General features: G+C 35.4%; 1 protein-coding gene across 1 annotated transcript in view; it reads right to left on the reverse strand.

Moving 5' to 3' along the window:
- The window catches only part of LOC106461591 (dynein heavy chain 7, axonemal-like), a 239,815-nt gene that overhangs the window by 63,540 nt on the left and 158,681 nt on the right, over positions 1–17,594 (reverse strand). Inside the window, exons 42-49 of the mRNA XM_022388600.1 lie at positions 16,424–16,600; positions 15,898–16,029; positions 14,263–14,352; positions 13,949–14,089; positions 13,154–13,395; positions 11,407–11,554; positions 10,491–10,636; positions 808–1,022 (exon numbers count right to left, since the gene is read on the reverse strand). Of these exons, the coding sequence (XP_022244308.1) occupies positions 808–1,022; positions 10,491–10,636; positions 11,407–11,554; positions 13,154–13,395; positions 13,949–14,089; positions 14,263–14,352; positions 15,898–16,029; positions 16,424–16,600 (1,291 nt within the window). The remainder of the gene's footprint in view (positions 1–807; positions 1,023–10,490; positions 10,637–11,406; positions 11,555–13,153; positions 13,396–13,948; positions 14,090–14,262; positions 14,353–15,897; positions 16,030–16,423; positions 16,601–17,594) is intronic.

Here is a 17,594-nt window from a genome sequence, read left to right on the forward strand (position 1 = left end):
CACTTATAAAACTTCCCACCATGAGTATAATCACCATATTATGTTATGATAACTACAAAGACGAAATCACAGAAATCTATCACAGACTTACAAGTATTTATTAAATTTCAAAAGAAAAGCATATTAATATTGTAATAATCAATAATAGATATTTTTTATATAAGAAAAACAACAACTCATAATTGAAAAGAGACTGCTTGACTAAGACTTGAATATGGGACCACTGGCTAATTAGGCCAATCATTTAGTTACACAGAAGTACAAGTGTTCTCCATCAATGTTCCCTTATAAAAATTTGTTATGATATAACAATATTACTATGATTTCCTTTTACAATTGAATAAATAATTGTGAGTCTTCTGTGATTTGGTCTTTGTACATGTCATAATGTAGCATGATTATCACACTCACTCATGGTGGGAAGCTTTATAAATGAATGTTGATGAGGACTGCTTATACTCTGGAATAGCTCAGTGATTGTAGCACAGGCCTTATTATCCAGAGGTTCTGAGTTCAAGTCTCAAGTTCAATATTCTTTGTACTTAAAAAATATCTATTATTAACTGTTACAATATAGAAATATTACTATGGCTTCCTCAGATAATCTTTATTAGAAGATACATTGGTAACATACATAATTACCAAGATACTTAGAAACATATAAATTTATAAAGATACCAACATAATAGTCTTTTAAATGATACATTCTAAAATAAAACTAAACAGTTGTAAAAACTTCTTTAATGCACATATAATTAGTACAAAAGTGAATTTTATCAGCACTGGTATACTTAGAAACATACTAGCCTTGTTTAAAAGTCTGTTTCAACAAGACTGATTCTAAAGATGGGTCCAACTCTTCTTCTATGTTCTCCAACAGCACTGGTTGACCAAATTGCAGGCAGTTCTCAAGATTACGTAGAAAATCATTGTCTTCAAGCTTAATAACAATTAGTCCATTTTCTTTTTCCATATTCTTGACCCATTTATTGGCTTGACCTTGAGGGTCAATCATTAATGGCCTTTCACCAAATAAAAAAATACTATATTATGTAAAGAAATTACATCAAACAAAAATGAACTAAATATTCAGTCATCAACTGTATGTTGCAGTGAGATATTGATACAATGAAGTTCAACTTCACCAAATTAATTTTAAAAGTATGTCACCAAATCTGTTACCACAAAAAACTAACAAAAATAAATTCTATAATATCAAATTAGCTCTAAGAGTCTGTAATCAAGTACATTACAACAGGAAATAAATACCCTTCACAGAATTTCTACTACACCAAATTAACTCTAGAGTCTGTCACAACATAAAACATTGACATTTTCCTAATCTGAAAATGTATTCCACAGACAGTTCAGTCATCTTCCTTGTGCATCTGTCTAAAAGATTTGCATGTCGCTAGCCTTAAGGCAACTCCCAACTAATTTCACATTTTGATATAAACAGTGTTGGTGCATGGTGACGTCATCATGCAACAAAAGCCCCCCACCAAAGGAAGGCGACACAACCTCTAGGTGCAGTAACTCCCCCCTATTCACTTGCACTTGTGGTAGCTTTATTCTTTGATGAGGACAAATGGGAATGTGTGAAGAAGAGAGTATCAATCAGAAATACATTTTCAGGTCAGGATAATGTTCAATTCCAAAAAAATATCTCACCTCCCCCACACAGTTCAGCTAAAATTCCACATTGAATTCGTGGAGTAGCTGGAGCAAAATTTAGCCTAGATGAGCTCCCTTTAGAATAAACTTGGAGGGAAGCCCATGGAGTTTGACACCTGATGGCAAGGTCTCCCTAAGAGCACACCTGTGAGAGACTGCATTTTGTTTTGACCAGGGTATACTTCACTTAGAATGAAAGTGAAGAAGAGACAAATGAGCTCCATGTGTAGCAGGAATGGATAGAATGAAAAAATGACATCAGAGCACTTGCACACAAGCAGTCAGTGAACCAATATGTGTAGTGTGATTGGGGCATGTTTAGACCATATCTTGCATGGTCACTTTAACTCTACTGAACAGACTCTACAGTACAAACTCCAGCTGCAGAATGAAGGAACGTTAGTTATGCAATATGGTTTTGTGTAGTGTGTGTTCACCTCATTCTGTTGAACAGACTCTGGCTGTATGAAGTGGGCACATCAGTTTTGTATTATAGTGTATACTCACCTCAACTTTACTGAACAAACTGGATGCATGAGGAGGGCACATTAGTTTTGGATCATGTTTTTTGTACACTGTATGCTCACCTCGACTCAGCTGAACAGTCTCAGAATGCAGGAGGTGGGCACAAAAGGTATGAGGTATGGATTAGAGGGGTGACAGTGTTACCATTGCTTCACTTCTCACTGTATTACGCTAAGTCCAACCTGTGAGAATTCTTCATGGTCTATTACCCCAGCAGCTAGGAACTGGTAAGTAGCAAGAGTCTCTGATGCTCCACTTAATGAAGGAGAGGGGGGATAATTCACATTGGGCAGATCCAGAGAAGTGCCTGGATCCCTCATTGGACACAGTGCAATGGATGGCCATAAAATCCTATCTTTAAAAGCCAGTAAGAGTAATCCAAAGAAGTGAGCAGAATACTTTCTAAGTGCTAGTTTTCCCATTATATTTCATGGAATAAGTCTGGATCAAGCAATTTAATAAATATGCATACCACGAGGATATTTCAAGGCCATGCAGAACACCCCCCATTATTTAGTGGGCACTGCTAAAGTCAGGGTGGATGGTATGAGCGATTTCCATTATCTTGGCCCTATGTGGATTTTGGGTACATAAACTCTGGAAGGCAACTCCAGCTACCTAGTGGGATACTATGAAATTAAAAAGGTCTCTGAAAAAGAAATAGTATGTATTCTTCTCAAAGACAGGGGGTGATTGAAGAATGGTGATCAGTGGAATCCAAAACCCATCAGGAGATAAAACATACAGATGATATAAAGAAGGAAATGAATGTATGGAGAGTCATCTACATGTCTGTCTGGAGGATCTTGACCTAGGGTTGGTGAAGAAGAGAATGAGAAAGGTGATGAATCAAATGCAAATAAATGTGAACTAGTCTGCAAACATTTACATCCAGATACAAACATACCAATTGAAGGAATTGACGGACCCATGAAATAAGGGTAGAAGCAAAGAGGTCCTAGGATAAAGAGGAATCCCAGAGTAACAGACGACATTGAGGAACCTGAAAGGGAGAGATACATGATAAGGCACACCAAACAGCTCAAACAGGACACATGAGCTTATCTGGGTCTGAACAGTCAAATAGGTGAGAGACATAAGGAAAGAGAGAGAAGTGTGGCTACCATCCTGAGTGGTCAAAGTCACAGAAAGGAGAGATCAGTTTGGGGAAAGGAGTATAAAAGTGTGGTGGTAGAGGGTGTGAGAAGCATCAATATCATAGATATCCAAAGGATGGTAATCACAGGTGAGAAGGAGGAGGAAACAAGTGAGAAGAGAAAGACACTACAAGAAGCAAAAGGTCAACAACTCAAATGGGGCACTCATGAGATCGTGCAAAACCTCAATAATGTCTCAATCAGGCAGGGAGGATGGAGGAAAACAAAGGAGTACAACACAATGGAGGGGACAGGGAAGGAGATACATTGTGATATCGGGAAAGGCAAAATGTTACGAACATGGCTGCCTGACAACTAGTAAAGGCAGAGACCAACCAAACCATGGACAAACTACCAGGTAAAAAAATAGACAGAAAGGTGTTTCACAGTATGACAGACGAACTAATGACAAAAGACCTGCCAATGTCAATGATAGTCAAAAACAGTGGTAGGCCAACAGCAATGGGACAAAAATAATGCCACGCAATTGGAAAGTCCTGCCTGATGGGTGACTGATCAGATAAATCCCATGCATTAGGATGGAGGGAAAATATCCTTCAATGAAGAAGGGACTCATGAAGGGGAAGCAAGAGAAGGGAATCTGAAAGTGAAGTGGATCAAAGCTGACCTGGTCAATAGGACCCAATAAGGAGAGTAGTATGAAAAGTGAAGGGCCCAAGAGAAGAGAGGATTGGGGGAATAAGCATATAGAAAGAGATGAGTCCTGGACTAGTTAAGAATATTAACAGCTAGAGCCAAAAGATGAGGAATAGAAGACCAGAATAGAGACAAATTAGAGGTGAAAAGGTTGGCAAATGCATCCATGAGGGACATGTTTAACTAACAACAAACCCCATAAAAGTCCTGGGGGTGTATAGAACACTCTTTTGGTAAAATGTGAACTGGCCAAGAGAGGCAGCCCTCCATCGAGTTCTTAGCTCCTGGAATATGAATGGCAATAAGATAAACCCAATGTGAATGGGCCCAGAAGTGTGTCTTAACACCTAAAAGTATAGGGTCCTTGAATAGGTGCCTCTTGGATGGTTGATGCAGGAAATAACTGAGGAATTGACAGAGTGGAACATGATCAAATGATCCACCTTTAGTGGCAGGAATGGAAGCATGCCAGACAAATAGCAATAAGATCAAACACACTGATGTGAAGTGAATGCTTTTCCAGCATAAAAACTTCAGAAATCCTGCCCTTATCCAGACAGGTACCTCAATTACAGGGAAGCATAAACAAAGGGAAAGATCAGGCCTGAGAAGTAGTAAGGGAATGTCAGAAGTAGCATGAGCGTGGTCCAATCATCATGACAATTCCTTAAGGAATGGAAAGGTTCACAAATGAGGACAAGAGACCTCAAGACAGAAACCTTTGGGTCCACAAGGTCCACTGGAGGAGACATGAGTACATGCTTCAAAAGAATGAAGGGTTCCAGGGAAATCAGCGTGCCCAAAAGAAAAAAAAACCTCTAATGTAGGAAGAGAATGAAAAACATAAAACCTGGTGACCAGATACACCATAATTCGTAGGCAAAGAGGAGAATAGCTGAACTCAGATGAGACAAGAGATGAAGAAATGCCAAAAAGTACCAAACATTGAGTTAACTGATTGGTTTTGGGGGTTTCTTGGTGCAAAGCAGTGTCGAAATCTACACCAAATAACCAGTATAAAAATAAAAACAAAAAGTAAAACTCTGTAAACAGTAAAAAAGAAATGAAGTTAAAAGCTAAACACAATGTCCAAAGATCAGGTAAAAAAACTCAAGTAGATTTAAAAAGGCCAATGGCCCTTAAAAAATATAAACAAAATCTAGGTGGACAGTGTCACCATCACCAAGGACACTGTCCAACTTCAGAGGTGAACCCCTTAGAAAAGACATTCTAAAATGGTGCTGCTGCTCACATCCATAATGATGACACAAAAGTAAAAATTTTGTGTGACAAAGGCCACACATTGGTGGATCAGTCCCACATAAAAGAAAATGATGAGTTAAAAAACTGTGACCAATGCATAGCCTAGCCAAGACAACTTCCTCCAGCCAATCCTTAGAGAACCTAGATGGCCAAACAACAACTGTAGGTTTGATCTGGAAAAGTTGTTATGAAGTTGCTCACCACAAATCGAATGCCAACTCACGAAAAGCTGTGCCTTGATCACAAGTCCAAAGTCCATATATGGGACAGACATGGCTATGACAGCATAAGACCAGACGGGCTTTGCTGTGGTGTCTGCGAGCTTGTTCTAGGTTTCCAGAAAAACTGGATAGAAACAGATGACAGAGAAAAATGGGCCAGTTGCTTCTGAATATCCAAAAGAACAAGGTGAGAACTTGTATTAAGTGATTCCAGGGCCAGTAGAAAGCTAAGAGAGTCGGTGTAAGTAGTATATTTAGTGTACTGCCTAGCTTCTATGTGATCCAAGGTAAGAGAAATGGCATACAACTCGGAAGTGACCAAAGAAGCTGTAGAGGGGATTCTGTGAGCAATCAATGAGCCACAGCAGAGTCCACAGAGTCATGTTATTTCGAATCATCCATAAAAACGTAAACAGGTGAATCGTTCGAAAGATTTTCGGCAAAGAGAAGACGGCACTTTCACCTTCCTCAGTTGACTCATAGAAAGGTCACAGGTGGGAATGGTAAAGAGCCATTGCAGGATGGATTGATCATCAAACTCTGCAACATCATCCAATGATAGATTCAATTCAGCCAGCTGCACCTGTATATGCAGGGCAAAAGGAGGAATGGTAGACCACAAATTCTGCAAGAGCACAGCCATTCAAGGAAGGAAGACACAACCACAGGTGGAATGCTGTGGTAAGGATCGAAGCTTGGTAGCATATTGCAAATGTCAGAGGTGAAAAGGAGGTTCATTGGACTCAGTATACAGACTATGTACTGGTGAATTGCAGAAAGCACCCAGACAGAGCCAAAGCTCTAGATGGTGTACAGAGTTTAACATCTTCAAGGCAGAAGGCCTGGCAGAACCATAGACCAGAGACCCATAGTTCAGCTTGGATCATATGAAGGCGTTTTAGATCTTGAGCATGGAACATCTATCCGCTCCTCAAGAGATGGAAGAGCAGACACAGAGGTTGTTCAGTGCCCTTGTACACTTGACACGAAACTGCTTAATGTAAGAAATGAAAGTAAGCTTATAGTCAAAGATAAGCCCCAAGAACTTTGTCTCAGGAACCACAAGAAGAACAACACCACTGGAACTGAGCTCAAGATCAGAGTGTAAATCCCACTGTTGGCAAAAAATAATGCAAGAAGAGAGGGTAAAACCATTTGCTGTGGTTTACCCCAACAAGTGAGTGAGAGCAGTCTGAAGCTGCCTCTCAATGAGCCTCATGTTTGATGACTGACAAGAAATGTGGAAGTCATCAATATAAAGGATGTTTGCAACAGTAGGAGGTAGTTGTTTAGTGATAGCATTGATTTTGATACTGTGACACTCAAGACACAACCCTGTGTGAAAAAACGGAACAGGGTCGAACCCACATGGACTTAGAATCGTCTTTCAAGTAGAAAGTTACGAATAAAAATGGGCTAATGGCCATGCAACTCATAGGAGTGGAGGTCCTGCAAAGTACCAAACCTCCATGTAGTGTCATAAGCCTTCTCAAGATCAAAGAAGACAGAAACAAGATGCTCTCTCTTAAAGAAGTTTTCACTGATCAAGGTTTCAAGAAGAATCAGGTGGTCCATGGTGGAATGCTGTTGACAAAAACCACATTGGGTGTGCAATAGGTGGTTGTTTAATTCAATGAATCAAATAAGACATGCATTAACCATCTTCTCCAAGACCTTACAGAGAGCGAGTCTAAGCAATTGGACAATAATAGAAGGAATTTTGGGATTCTTCCCAGGCTTTAAAAAAGGAAGAACAATAGCTTTGTGCCAATTATCAGAAAACACAGGCTGCCAAATCTGGTTAAGACAACCAGAAGAAGAGCAAGAGAGGCAGGAGAGAGATGGCACAGCATCTCATAGTGAACGTCATCAGGTCTGACTGATGTACTGCCAGACCAATGAAGAGCAAGCTTAAGTTGCACTAGTGTAAATGGGTGATTATAATCATAGTGGTGATCTGCTCAAAAGGAAAGGGGCAATCTCCTAGCCTGAGACTTGATGACTACTAAGGCAGGAGAAGTGACAGAATGCTAGAAAAATGGGAAAAGCACTTCTCAAGAGTATTGGTGATGTTCTATACATTAGCAATTTCTTGGCCATTGGAGAGGAAGATAGAAAGGGGATGAGAAGCATATTTCTCACTGACCCTCTGAATCTTGTCCCAGACGAATTTGGAACTGGTGGTAGAAGAGGTGCTGGTGGTGACCTTAATCCAGGATTCCTTTTGGCTTTGACGTCTGACCAGCTGAGCATGGGCACGGGCTAGCTGGAAAGCAACATGGTTGGAAAGAGTGGGATACCTACAAAAGATATCCCAGGCCCATTTCTGAGCCTTCTGTGACTGCTGGCAGGCAAGAGACCACCATGGATGAGGATACCATGGGAAATGTGTTGAGGTTTTGAGGATAGATTGAAGAGCAGTTACTGCCTTCATGCAGTCATTAATACATGGAAGATTAACGACAGCAGGATCAAGTTCCAAGTGAATGGTGAAGGAAAGCCAATCAGCCTGTTCCAACTTCGACCATGGCACATGGGTCAGATGGAATTGACTGCAGCTAATCTCCCTCAAAATGATTGGAAAATGATCACTTCTCCATAGGTGATTGTCAAACCTTCAACAAAAATGAGAAACAAGTGAAGGTGAACAGATTAACAGCAGTGAAACACTAATTAGGTGCATGAAAATAGGTAAAAGAACCAATATTGAAGAGATAAAGGCTATGATCTGAGAGCATGCATTCCACAGAATGACCCCTTCCATCAATGTCAGTACCACTCCAGAGAGGATTGTGCCCATTAAAGTCTCCCAATATGAAGAAGGAAGAGAGCAACTGTTCAGAGCACCAAAAGCTGATTGATTGTAAGGCTCTCCTGGAGACAGATAAAGAGAATAAAAAGTGAGGGTATGACCCATGGAGATATGGATGGCTCTATATATATATACAGCCTCTAGGGGTGAATTAAGTGGCACAGACAATGTAGGTACATGTTGGTCAACCAGCAGTGCCACACCTCCATCAACTTGACCATCATACAACCTGTCATTCCTGTACAACGAAAAACTGCTAAAAAGTGACAGTATCAGCTGGCTTAAGGAATGTTTCTTGCAAGGAGAGACACACAGGATGATAGGTATTGGTCAAGGCCTCAATGTCATCCAAATAAAAGAGGCCATTTTTATTTAGAAAAAAAGAGAACTGGGCAGAGAACTCTTCTGTTTGTGACCACAACATTTTTCTTTAGTAGAAAGAGGTCTGTCGACCTCCATGGAACCTGCCCTAGAAAGATTGGGCAGATCTATGTCGAAAGAAGGAGATTCCATTGTTGTTTCTCAAATGGTAAGGCTCTATCCGAGCAAATCAGGTAAAATTCAAAGTTCAAACGATCATTCTCAACTAAGGAGAAAGAAAATCAGTCAAAAGGACAAGAGTAGGAGGCCCACTAAACATATGGTAATCCATAACACACTGAACACTGGCTGCAAAGATCCTGAAAGCTAATGAACCTCTAAAAGCCATAGTAGAAATAAGACCTGTGTTTGAACAACATTACTCAGACAAGACTATGTATAAGTCACTTTCATTTTTTCACATTAAAAATTTAAGCTTTTGAAACAAAAGCCAAAAAAAAAAAAAAAAAAATGTTGCAAATATCGGCTCAGATGAGAATTTTAAACTATGTTTGATCACTACAATGTTGAAGAGAAGAATTAAGATACTATGAATGCAAGTGCACATGGAGACTGTGTTTTCCTCCTATTGGTGGAGGGCTTTTTTTTTGTTGTATGATGACATCATCAAGCATCAGCATAGTTTCCTTTAAAACACATGAAATTAGGTTGCAGTTGCTTCAAGGCTGGTGGCATGCAAATCTTTTAGGCAGACACATGAGGAACTATAGCTGATTTAACTTTAGAAATGTGCTATTGTTTTGGAAAAATAAACTACTGTTACAGAAATATTTTATTGCAAAAACTGCAAAACATGAAAAAATATTGTATTTTTTGGAGGTCTATCACAAAAATAAACACAGCTAGTAAATAATAAAATTATAAAAAAAATGTCTCTTGCACTAAGAAAGAAATAATCTATACATATAGTTGTCAGATGTCTGCCTGTCATACACTGTATCTCCTGAATGGTTAACCATAGAAAAAAAATTATATATCAAAATGCTTCTTTTGCAAAAGCAAATTACAGAATAATACATTTTTTTACAATTCTTAAAATTCCATATGAATATCAACACCAATCCATCAGTTTTGATTTGTTCTGAATGGTTATTCCCAGAATAAGGGAATTTCCCTCCAAAAATGGGACTTTCTCTATCAACCGATTGAAAGCAATATTTTGATGATAGGAGCATGAACAGAAACAAATTTATAAAGAGAAGAATGTGTATCAGTATATATATTTGTTGTTGCTCAGTTTTTATATATAGTATATATTTTCATCTTAGAATTATATACATGCATAATTTTATTGTACCATGTTGAATAAATTCATTTGAATTGAATACCTCCCCTTTGATACTTATAAAAATCACAAATGTCAAGAAATGGTGGCATCCAGCCATTAAAATCCCTGCAGCTACTTAGCAAGCTTGAGTGCTCTATTGTTCTGGATGTACCTATTGCATTGCAACCCAAACATTTTTGCTGACAATGAAAATATATTCAATGTTAATTTTTCTTATCATAATAACACATGGAATGACAAAAAAAAGTTTTAAATGACTCACTAGACAATCCTATTGCATATAAACTACGATCCAAGACACTTGGTTGACTGCCAATTTTTTTTATTTATTCATCACTGTTTTAAGGAAATTTACCATTGAATTGTTTTAATGGGTACTGCTAGTGTATTCTATAAAGCAATCACTTCAAATTAAAAATTATTATTTTTTAGCTTATCCATAAGTATTCATATAATTCAAAAAGTACCTTGTAATGACAAACAAAAGCTCATAGGTCTTTTAAAATTCTTACCATCTTCTACTTTTGTCTACAATGACACCATTGTCAATGGAAAAACTGTCCAAAGGAAGTCCTGCAATAGTCCATGACTGTATCTTTACAGGATTTCCTAAAGTCTGACTGACAGAAAAATCAGCTGAACAGGGAATTCCTTTGGCCTGTAAGGGTGAGGAAGAAATATAAAATAAAGCTTGTAATTTATCAAAATAATTTTACTTAGAGAATCTTTATAGTGATGGAAATAAACAATATAGAAATATAAGATGATTAAACAAACTATGAATTAAACCAAAAACAGAGCAGTTACAGTAAAGTTAAATTTACAAACTTTTAATAAATTATTTAGAACAAGAAAAAGCATAAATACAGAACTAGAGGCTACAGATGATACAAATCACATGTTTATTAATTGTCTTCAGTCATTGCTTAAGCCCTTGATGTAAAACTTTCTACCTGTGTGAACTCAGATTGAAGTGGTTAACAGTTTATTTTGGCAAACTTTTTGTTTAAATGGTCAAATAAAAACCACCTTTACTTAATTTAAAGGATGTGTAAGACAGTTCTTAATCAAGTTATGTTATTTTAGTACTTGTTTTTTTATACCTCTTTCTGTGAAAAATAAGATTAAATTGTCCACTTTGCTAGCCAGATTTAGCAACATATTTTCTTCACTTTATGGCTACTATTCTATTCATCTTAGAACTTTCCCAATTAAAACATTTATGTAGCAAACTTTACCACATTCACAGAATTTAAATTATGAAATATTTTTCATCCTTTATTCTTTTTAGAAAAAACAACAAACATCACTTTATATTAAAAAAGAAGTGTTTTTTTCCCTGTTTCCTTTATTATATTTTTTACACACTAAGCAAACACAATTCATTAAAAGATCTAAAAGTATATATATATATATATATATACTCACCAGACAATACTCAACCCAATCTTGAACACAATCATTTCTATAAGAAGCTGTATAAGGTCCCAAATAGGCAATAACTCCAGAAGCCAAAATAACATCTCCCGATAAGTTGTCGTAAACTGTCTTCAATCTTTCAGCTTCAAAAGACCACCTAATGGATAGGAAACATACGTCTTATTATGTTCATCATGTAATGGATAGCATTCTCAGAATAAAATAGTAAACAAAGAAAAATAATACAATCTCAATGGTTTGATATAGCTTTTGTGACACATCATTAATAACCAAGAATATTTTATGTATTTGAATAATATGTAACTATCTGTCACAATTTTTAATAACTGTTTAACAGACAGCTGGAAAATTAACTGTGAATGTTTAATTTTAATGACTAAAATGTGTAACTTCAATGAAGAGAAGAAAAAGGAATCCATGAATAATGTAGAGGTATAATCAATTTTTTGATAAAATACTCCCTTTATAGAAGAATAGTTTGGCCAACTCAATGGCTCATTAGTACTTTTTGAGACAGCAAACCAAAGAAATAAAGGCCTCTTTTATAGTGAGAAAATGCAAAATACTTGAAGGGTTTTATGAAATATCCTTTATCCATCTCTAAAATTCTAAAATGCTTTTGGGTATTTGAATAATGTCACTGTCCTGTAGTTCTTTGGTTTGCTCTCCCAAGCAGTGCACTTATGAGCTATGAATTTGAGGAAACTAGTTTACTTCAGAGTGAGTAGCAAAACAAAGAGTAGATTTGGTCCTCTATGTCATTCACCGATTTTTTCGTTTCTTCACTGAAGTTCCAGATTGTCGTGAGGAAAAAAGTCGCATTGAAGTAACAAAAAAATACAATAACAATACTGATTACACATTTACTCAACAATACTAATGAATAATTGTATGATAAATTGACAAATCATAATTAACAAATTCTAAAACAACAAAATTAACATAAAATATTCGCAAGTGAATATTAGATGTATAATGCTAATTAAATATCAAATATATTTTCATTAAATTGTCATTTTACTGCATAATTGTTGATATCATGGTTGTTACTTTAGTTAGTTCCTTATGATTTAGAAAATGTGAAGAATCATTAAAATAAAACTGTTAATAGTTTTAATTCTTTAACATTTTTGTCACAATAATATTTTCTGGAATTGTTACAAAACCACAATAATGTAAATGTATTTTAGTCCTTCTAATAAATAGGTTCCATTAAAATTTACAATAAAATTTCTTTTCCTCTTTGCTAATTTTCATAAAATTTTAGTTGTAACTTTTACTTTTTATCTTTAAGCAACTATTCAATTGACATTAATAATGTTTATAGTTGCATAGTGGAGTGGTAATGAAGAGTTTTAAGATAAATGTCACTAAAAATGCAAATGCATGCTATGCATATTCCACAACCATTTTTCTAAGGTCCTTATCCTTTTAAGCTCTGCACATTCTTTAGCATGAGTGAAGTCACTGCTGACTCCAACCTTTTTAAATGTGCCTTGGTACTCAATGTTGGTACAATTTAAGTAATTAACTTAATTATTAAGCATTATGCCAGCTGATTAATGCCTGTTCAAAAACAGGCTTCTAAAAAATCCAAAGTACTACACATATTGCTTTTGTTGCTGAAAAGAATGAGTGTATATAATAATGAATTATAACTGTGTGAAAGGGTAGAATGTTTTATGTTATATATTAAAAAACACCTGCTTCATATTACTTAAAAAATCACTATAACCTATCTCGCTCTCCACCAAGACCTCCAATCAGCTTTTGGGCACGGTCCAGTTTTTTAGCACAAAGGTCGACTTGAACCTCTAGTTGCTGTTTGCGTTCTGACATTTCTTTAAACTGTTGTTTTAGTGAAGCTAGTCGATCTTCAATAGCTTTAAGTTCATCTCTTTTAGTCTCCAATAATGCCATTGTTGTCACTAACTGTTCCTCTGCTTCAGCTAACTTTTCTTTTTTAGGAGCTACAAGCTACATAGAAAAAAATACAATATAAAAGTAGTAAATCAATTAAAGCACTTAAACACATTAAGAAATTAAGGGTCATAAATGAGTACATACTGCATGAGAAAAAGATTATTGGATTAAGAAAAACAGTCCTATGACAGATGCATGAAATATATACAAGCATTCAAATCTAGTTCAGAATTTATTTTAAGTTTACTTATTGCAGACTATTGCATAATAACACAAACACTGTACGATGATATCAATAAGCCAAAAAGTTTAGTTTATGGTATTGTTTGACTTGGTAGCATGTATTCAGGTTTATTATTCTATTTTTTGTTCTGTTTCTAAAATTCACTGTTTTTATAATAGGAATTAACACCATTCTTTCTTATTTATTGTTCCTCTTATCATAATAATGCAAATTCCCACATGGATATCATATTATAGAAATTGCTTATCATTTTAACTAGGTTTTTATTACTTCATGTACAGATATTTACTACATTTCTCACTTTTCTTTTGGAAATTAATAAAGAAATATAAAGCATCTAAACAAAAGTCAAAGAGTACTCACCTTGGCAACCCTATCATACAGTTCCATAGCAATAACCCACCTACATAAACCTTCAGCTGCTGATGAAGCCTTGACAACAACAGCTGGATTAAAATCTGAAGAGGTTATGAACTCCTTACGAATCTTAGCCATTATGTGAGGCTGTTAAAAAAAATCTACAACTGGTTACTTATGAAAAACAACATTACAGCTATATCTAGATTTAATAAATTATTACCATATTTCTAACAAAAGGTACTAAATGATACAATGCTTTAAAACAAAAACGTTTATTAAAATGATATGATATATATGTGTATATTAAATATACTTACAGCTATATTGTCTTTATCATATTCCTTTAACTGGGACAAAAAATTCATGTCTCCCAGTAGCTTTTTGGATGGTCCCCAATAATCCAGAATCTGTTTAAAATTTTTAATAATAAAATATAACAACATAATATATGTTCAGTAGAATAAAACTTTATGCTAGATGCATAGAATGAGCATTTTCAAGTCATAAATTAATAAGTATTGTAAAAAGCAGTAATATATTATCTTTATAACAATAATATTACAGAGTTAAGAATTATTACTTTATATATATATAATCTTCATTTTTTCAATAACATTCAGGAATTTTATCAACAGAATTCAAAAACACTTCAGCTGACTTCGATGGCATTCACTGTCTAGGAGTCTCCTGCATCAAAACATCCTTTCTGCTATGGGGATGATGGCTTCACTTAACAATAGCATGTTCACATGAGACATCTCAAACAGGACCGTGCTTCTGAGTGGTGTCTGACTTCATACCAATTGTCATACAATATAACTTTTTCTTTCATCACTCTTGAACTTCTCCAGTTTTGGTTTAAATGAGAGTTTATGAGAGCAGGTTCTTTTTTTTTTTCATTCTACAGACCATCTCTTCACACATGGCTCTCTCACAGGATGCAGTGATGAATTAGGGAATCAACATTATTCTTGTTCACAATCTCCTTTGAAAACAACAGTTCACATTAACATGTTGGAAATTTGGGTTATTCAGCATGCTTGTTTCCAGTTTCTGCTCATTTTATACTATAATTTCTTTGTTAGTTAACTCAAACAAGTCTACAGTGGTGGCTTACTTTAACAATCATGATACTACTCATTCTTGCAGCCTTTGCTTTCTTGCAATCCAACAGTAGTGGCTTACATTAACAACCATGACACTACTCATTCTTGCAGCCTTTGTTGTCTTGCAATTCTACAGTGGTGGCTTACATTAACAACCATGACATTACTCATTCTTGCAGCCTTTGTTGTCTTGCAATTCTACAGTGGTGGCTTATATTAACAATCATGACACTACTCATTCTTGCAGCCTTTGTTGTCTTGTAGTTCTACAGTGGTGGCTTACTTTAACAATCATGATACTACTCATTCTTGCAGCCTTTGTTGTCTTGTAGTTCTACAGTGGTGGCTTACATTAACAATCATGACACTACTCATTCTTGCAGCCTTTGTTGTCTTGCAATTCTACAGTGGTGGCTTACATTAACAATCATGACACTACTTATTCTTGCAGCCTTTGTTGTCTTGTAGTTCTACAGTGGTGGCTTACATTAACATCATGACACTACTCATTCTTGCAGACTTTGTTGTCTTGTAGTTCTACAGTGGTGGCTTACATTAGCAATCATGACACTACTCATTCTTGCAGTCTTTGCTTTATTGCAGTTCTATGTTAGTGGCTTACATTAACAATGAGGAGAGCATTCATTCTTGAAGCCTTTGGTTTGCTGCAGTTCTCAATTTTTTAGGCTTCATAATGAGTCACTGATTTTCTCAGGTTCAACGTTCATCATCACAAACATAAATGGGAGAACAACTGTATAATTATGTCTACTGATTCTACTAGGTTTACTATTTGTCACCATACAAAACAGTAAATATAGAGCAACATTATAGTCAGCTCTTTACCTTTTGACTTGAGCCTGCTGGGTCATTAATTTTCTCTGGCTTAATGTCCCTCATCACACATACAGCAGCCATCACCAGTTTTACTGCACTTGGAGGGTTCTTCATAGACTTGACTACAGTAACATCAGCTGGCTACAAAATAATTCCAACAATGGTTTGAAAGGTAGACGTCTTATATTTAGTTTATTGTGTTTCCTTATATTCAAACGAGGTTTACCTCGTATTTGGAATAATAAATGTTTTACTTCTCGTATATATACACATATACTTCATTTGAAATTAAACTATTTCTTTCTTGTGATTTAAAACATATAAAATAAAAATAAAATATAAACAAATATTTTTAAAATGTGTTAGGCAGTATGATAGTGATATGATTTTAAACTAAAACCTTGACCATTACAATGCATTTCATAACAAAAAATAATATGCATCTAAACAGATATTTTAGGAATAATTAAGATATTTCAAAGCTTTGTTATAAATCACAAAGAAATTTTGTATTATTTTTAAGTAAAAAACAAACCTTTAAAGTGTTAAGAGCAGCTAAGGCAGATTCTAAAGCTGGAATAGCCTCAGCAAGATCAGCTTCACACTCTTCCTTTAAAGACTGAGCTTCAATTGCCTGTTGATTGGCTATAGCTTCATCTTCTTTTACAATGGACTTAGTTTTTTCCACTTCAATAGATTCTGTTTCAATCACCTTTTGTATTAAAACAATGTTTTCTTAGATTGTTTTTCTTAAATCATAGAGAACACATACATGTAATTTTAGTTTTCAAAACTTCAGGAAATAATGCATAGCATTTACTCTATAAGATATTTCCTCCTAGAATCAAATTGTTAATAATCTCATTTTGGTTATAAAGAATGTGTTCTTTTAATTTTCACCAGAAGTATCCTATTTTGACTTTATATTTTACTGTGTAATACTTCAATCCTAAATCAAATGATATTAATATCACTTAAATATAAAACTGAATGATCATTATAATTATAATTCAGATTTAAATACACAATCTTCAACTTATACCAGGTTATCTGTAAATTAGGTGCTATCCTGTTACAGAAGCATTCACTGCATCTCACCAATAAATCTGAAGGCTTATATCACTAAAATTTTACATCAGATAGTATAATGTTACATGATCACTAAAACCTAAATCAAGCACTGCAAAGTACAACTTTATAATTATATCACTTACCAAGAACAATCCTACAGTTTATATTATAAGATTACACTGGAAGCTAGAAGTTAAAAATTTCCTTACCTGAAAATGTATTTCTGATAGATAACCACTTTTGCACACAGATTAGTTATATTCGCTGTGAAGCTGCCTTAGAGATTTGTAAGCCACTAACATTTTGGCAGATCCCACCTAATTTCGAAATATTATGCATGAATTGTGCTACAGCAAGATGGTGTCATCATGTGGCAAAAGCTCTACATCAATAAGAGAGCAACACACCTCAATGTGCAACAATTCCCCCTATACACTTGCACTCATGAATCTCAGTGAGGCAAGGAAAACAAATGTGCACAGGAAGGTGAGAGGATTAGGGAGAAGTGTGAGGAGGTATCTATTGAAAATAATTTTTAGGTAAAAAATGTTAACTTCTGAGATGATACCTCACCTCCACATACAATTTAGCTAGAATCTCATGGTGAAGTGGTGGAAAAGATTATGCAAATTTTA

The sequence above is a fragment of the Limulus polyphemus genome, unplaced genomic scaffold (genome assembly GCF_000517525.1).
Source record: "Limulus polyphemus unplaced genomic scaffold, Limulus_polyphemus-2.1.2 Scaffold994, whole genome shotgun sequence".
NCBI lineage: Eukaryota > Metazoa > Arthropoda > Merostomata > Xiphosura > Limulidae > Limulus > Limulus polyphemus.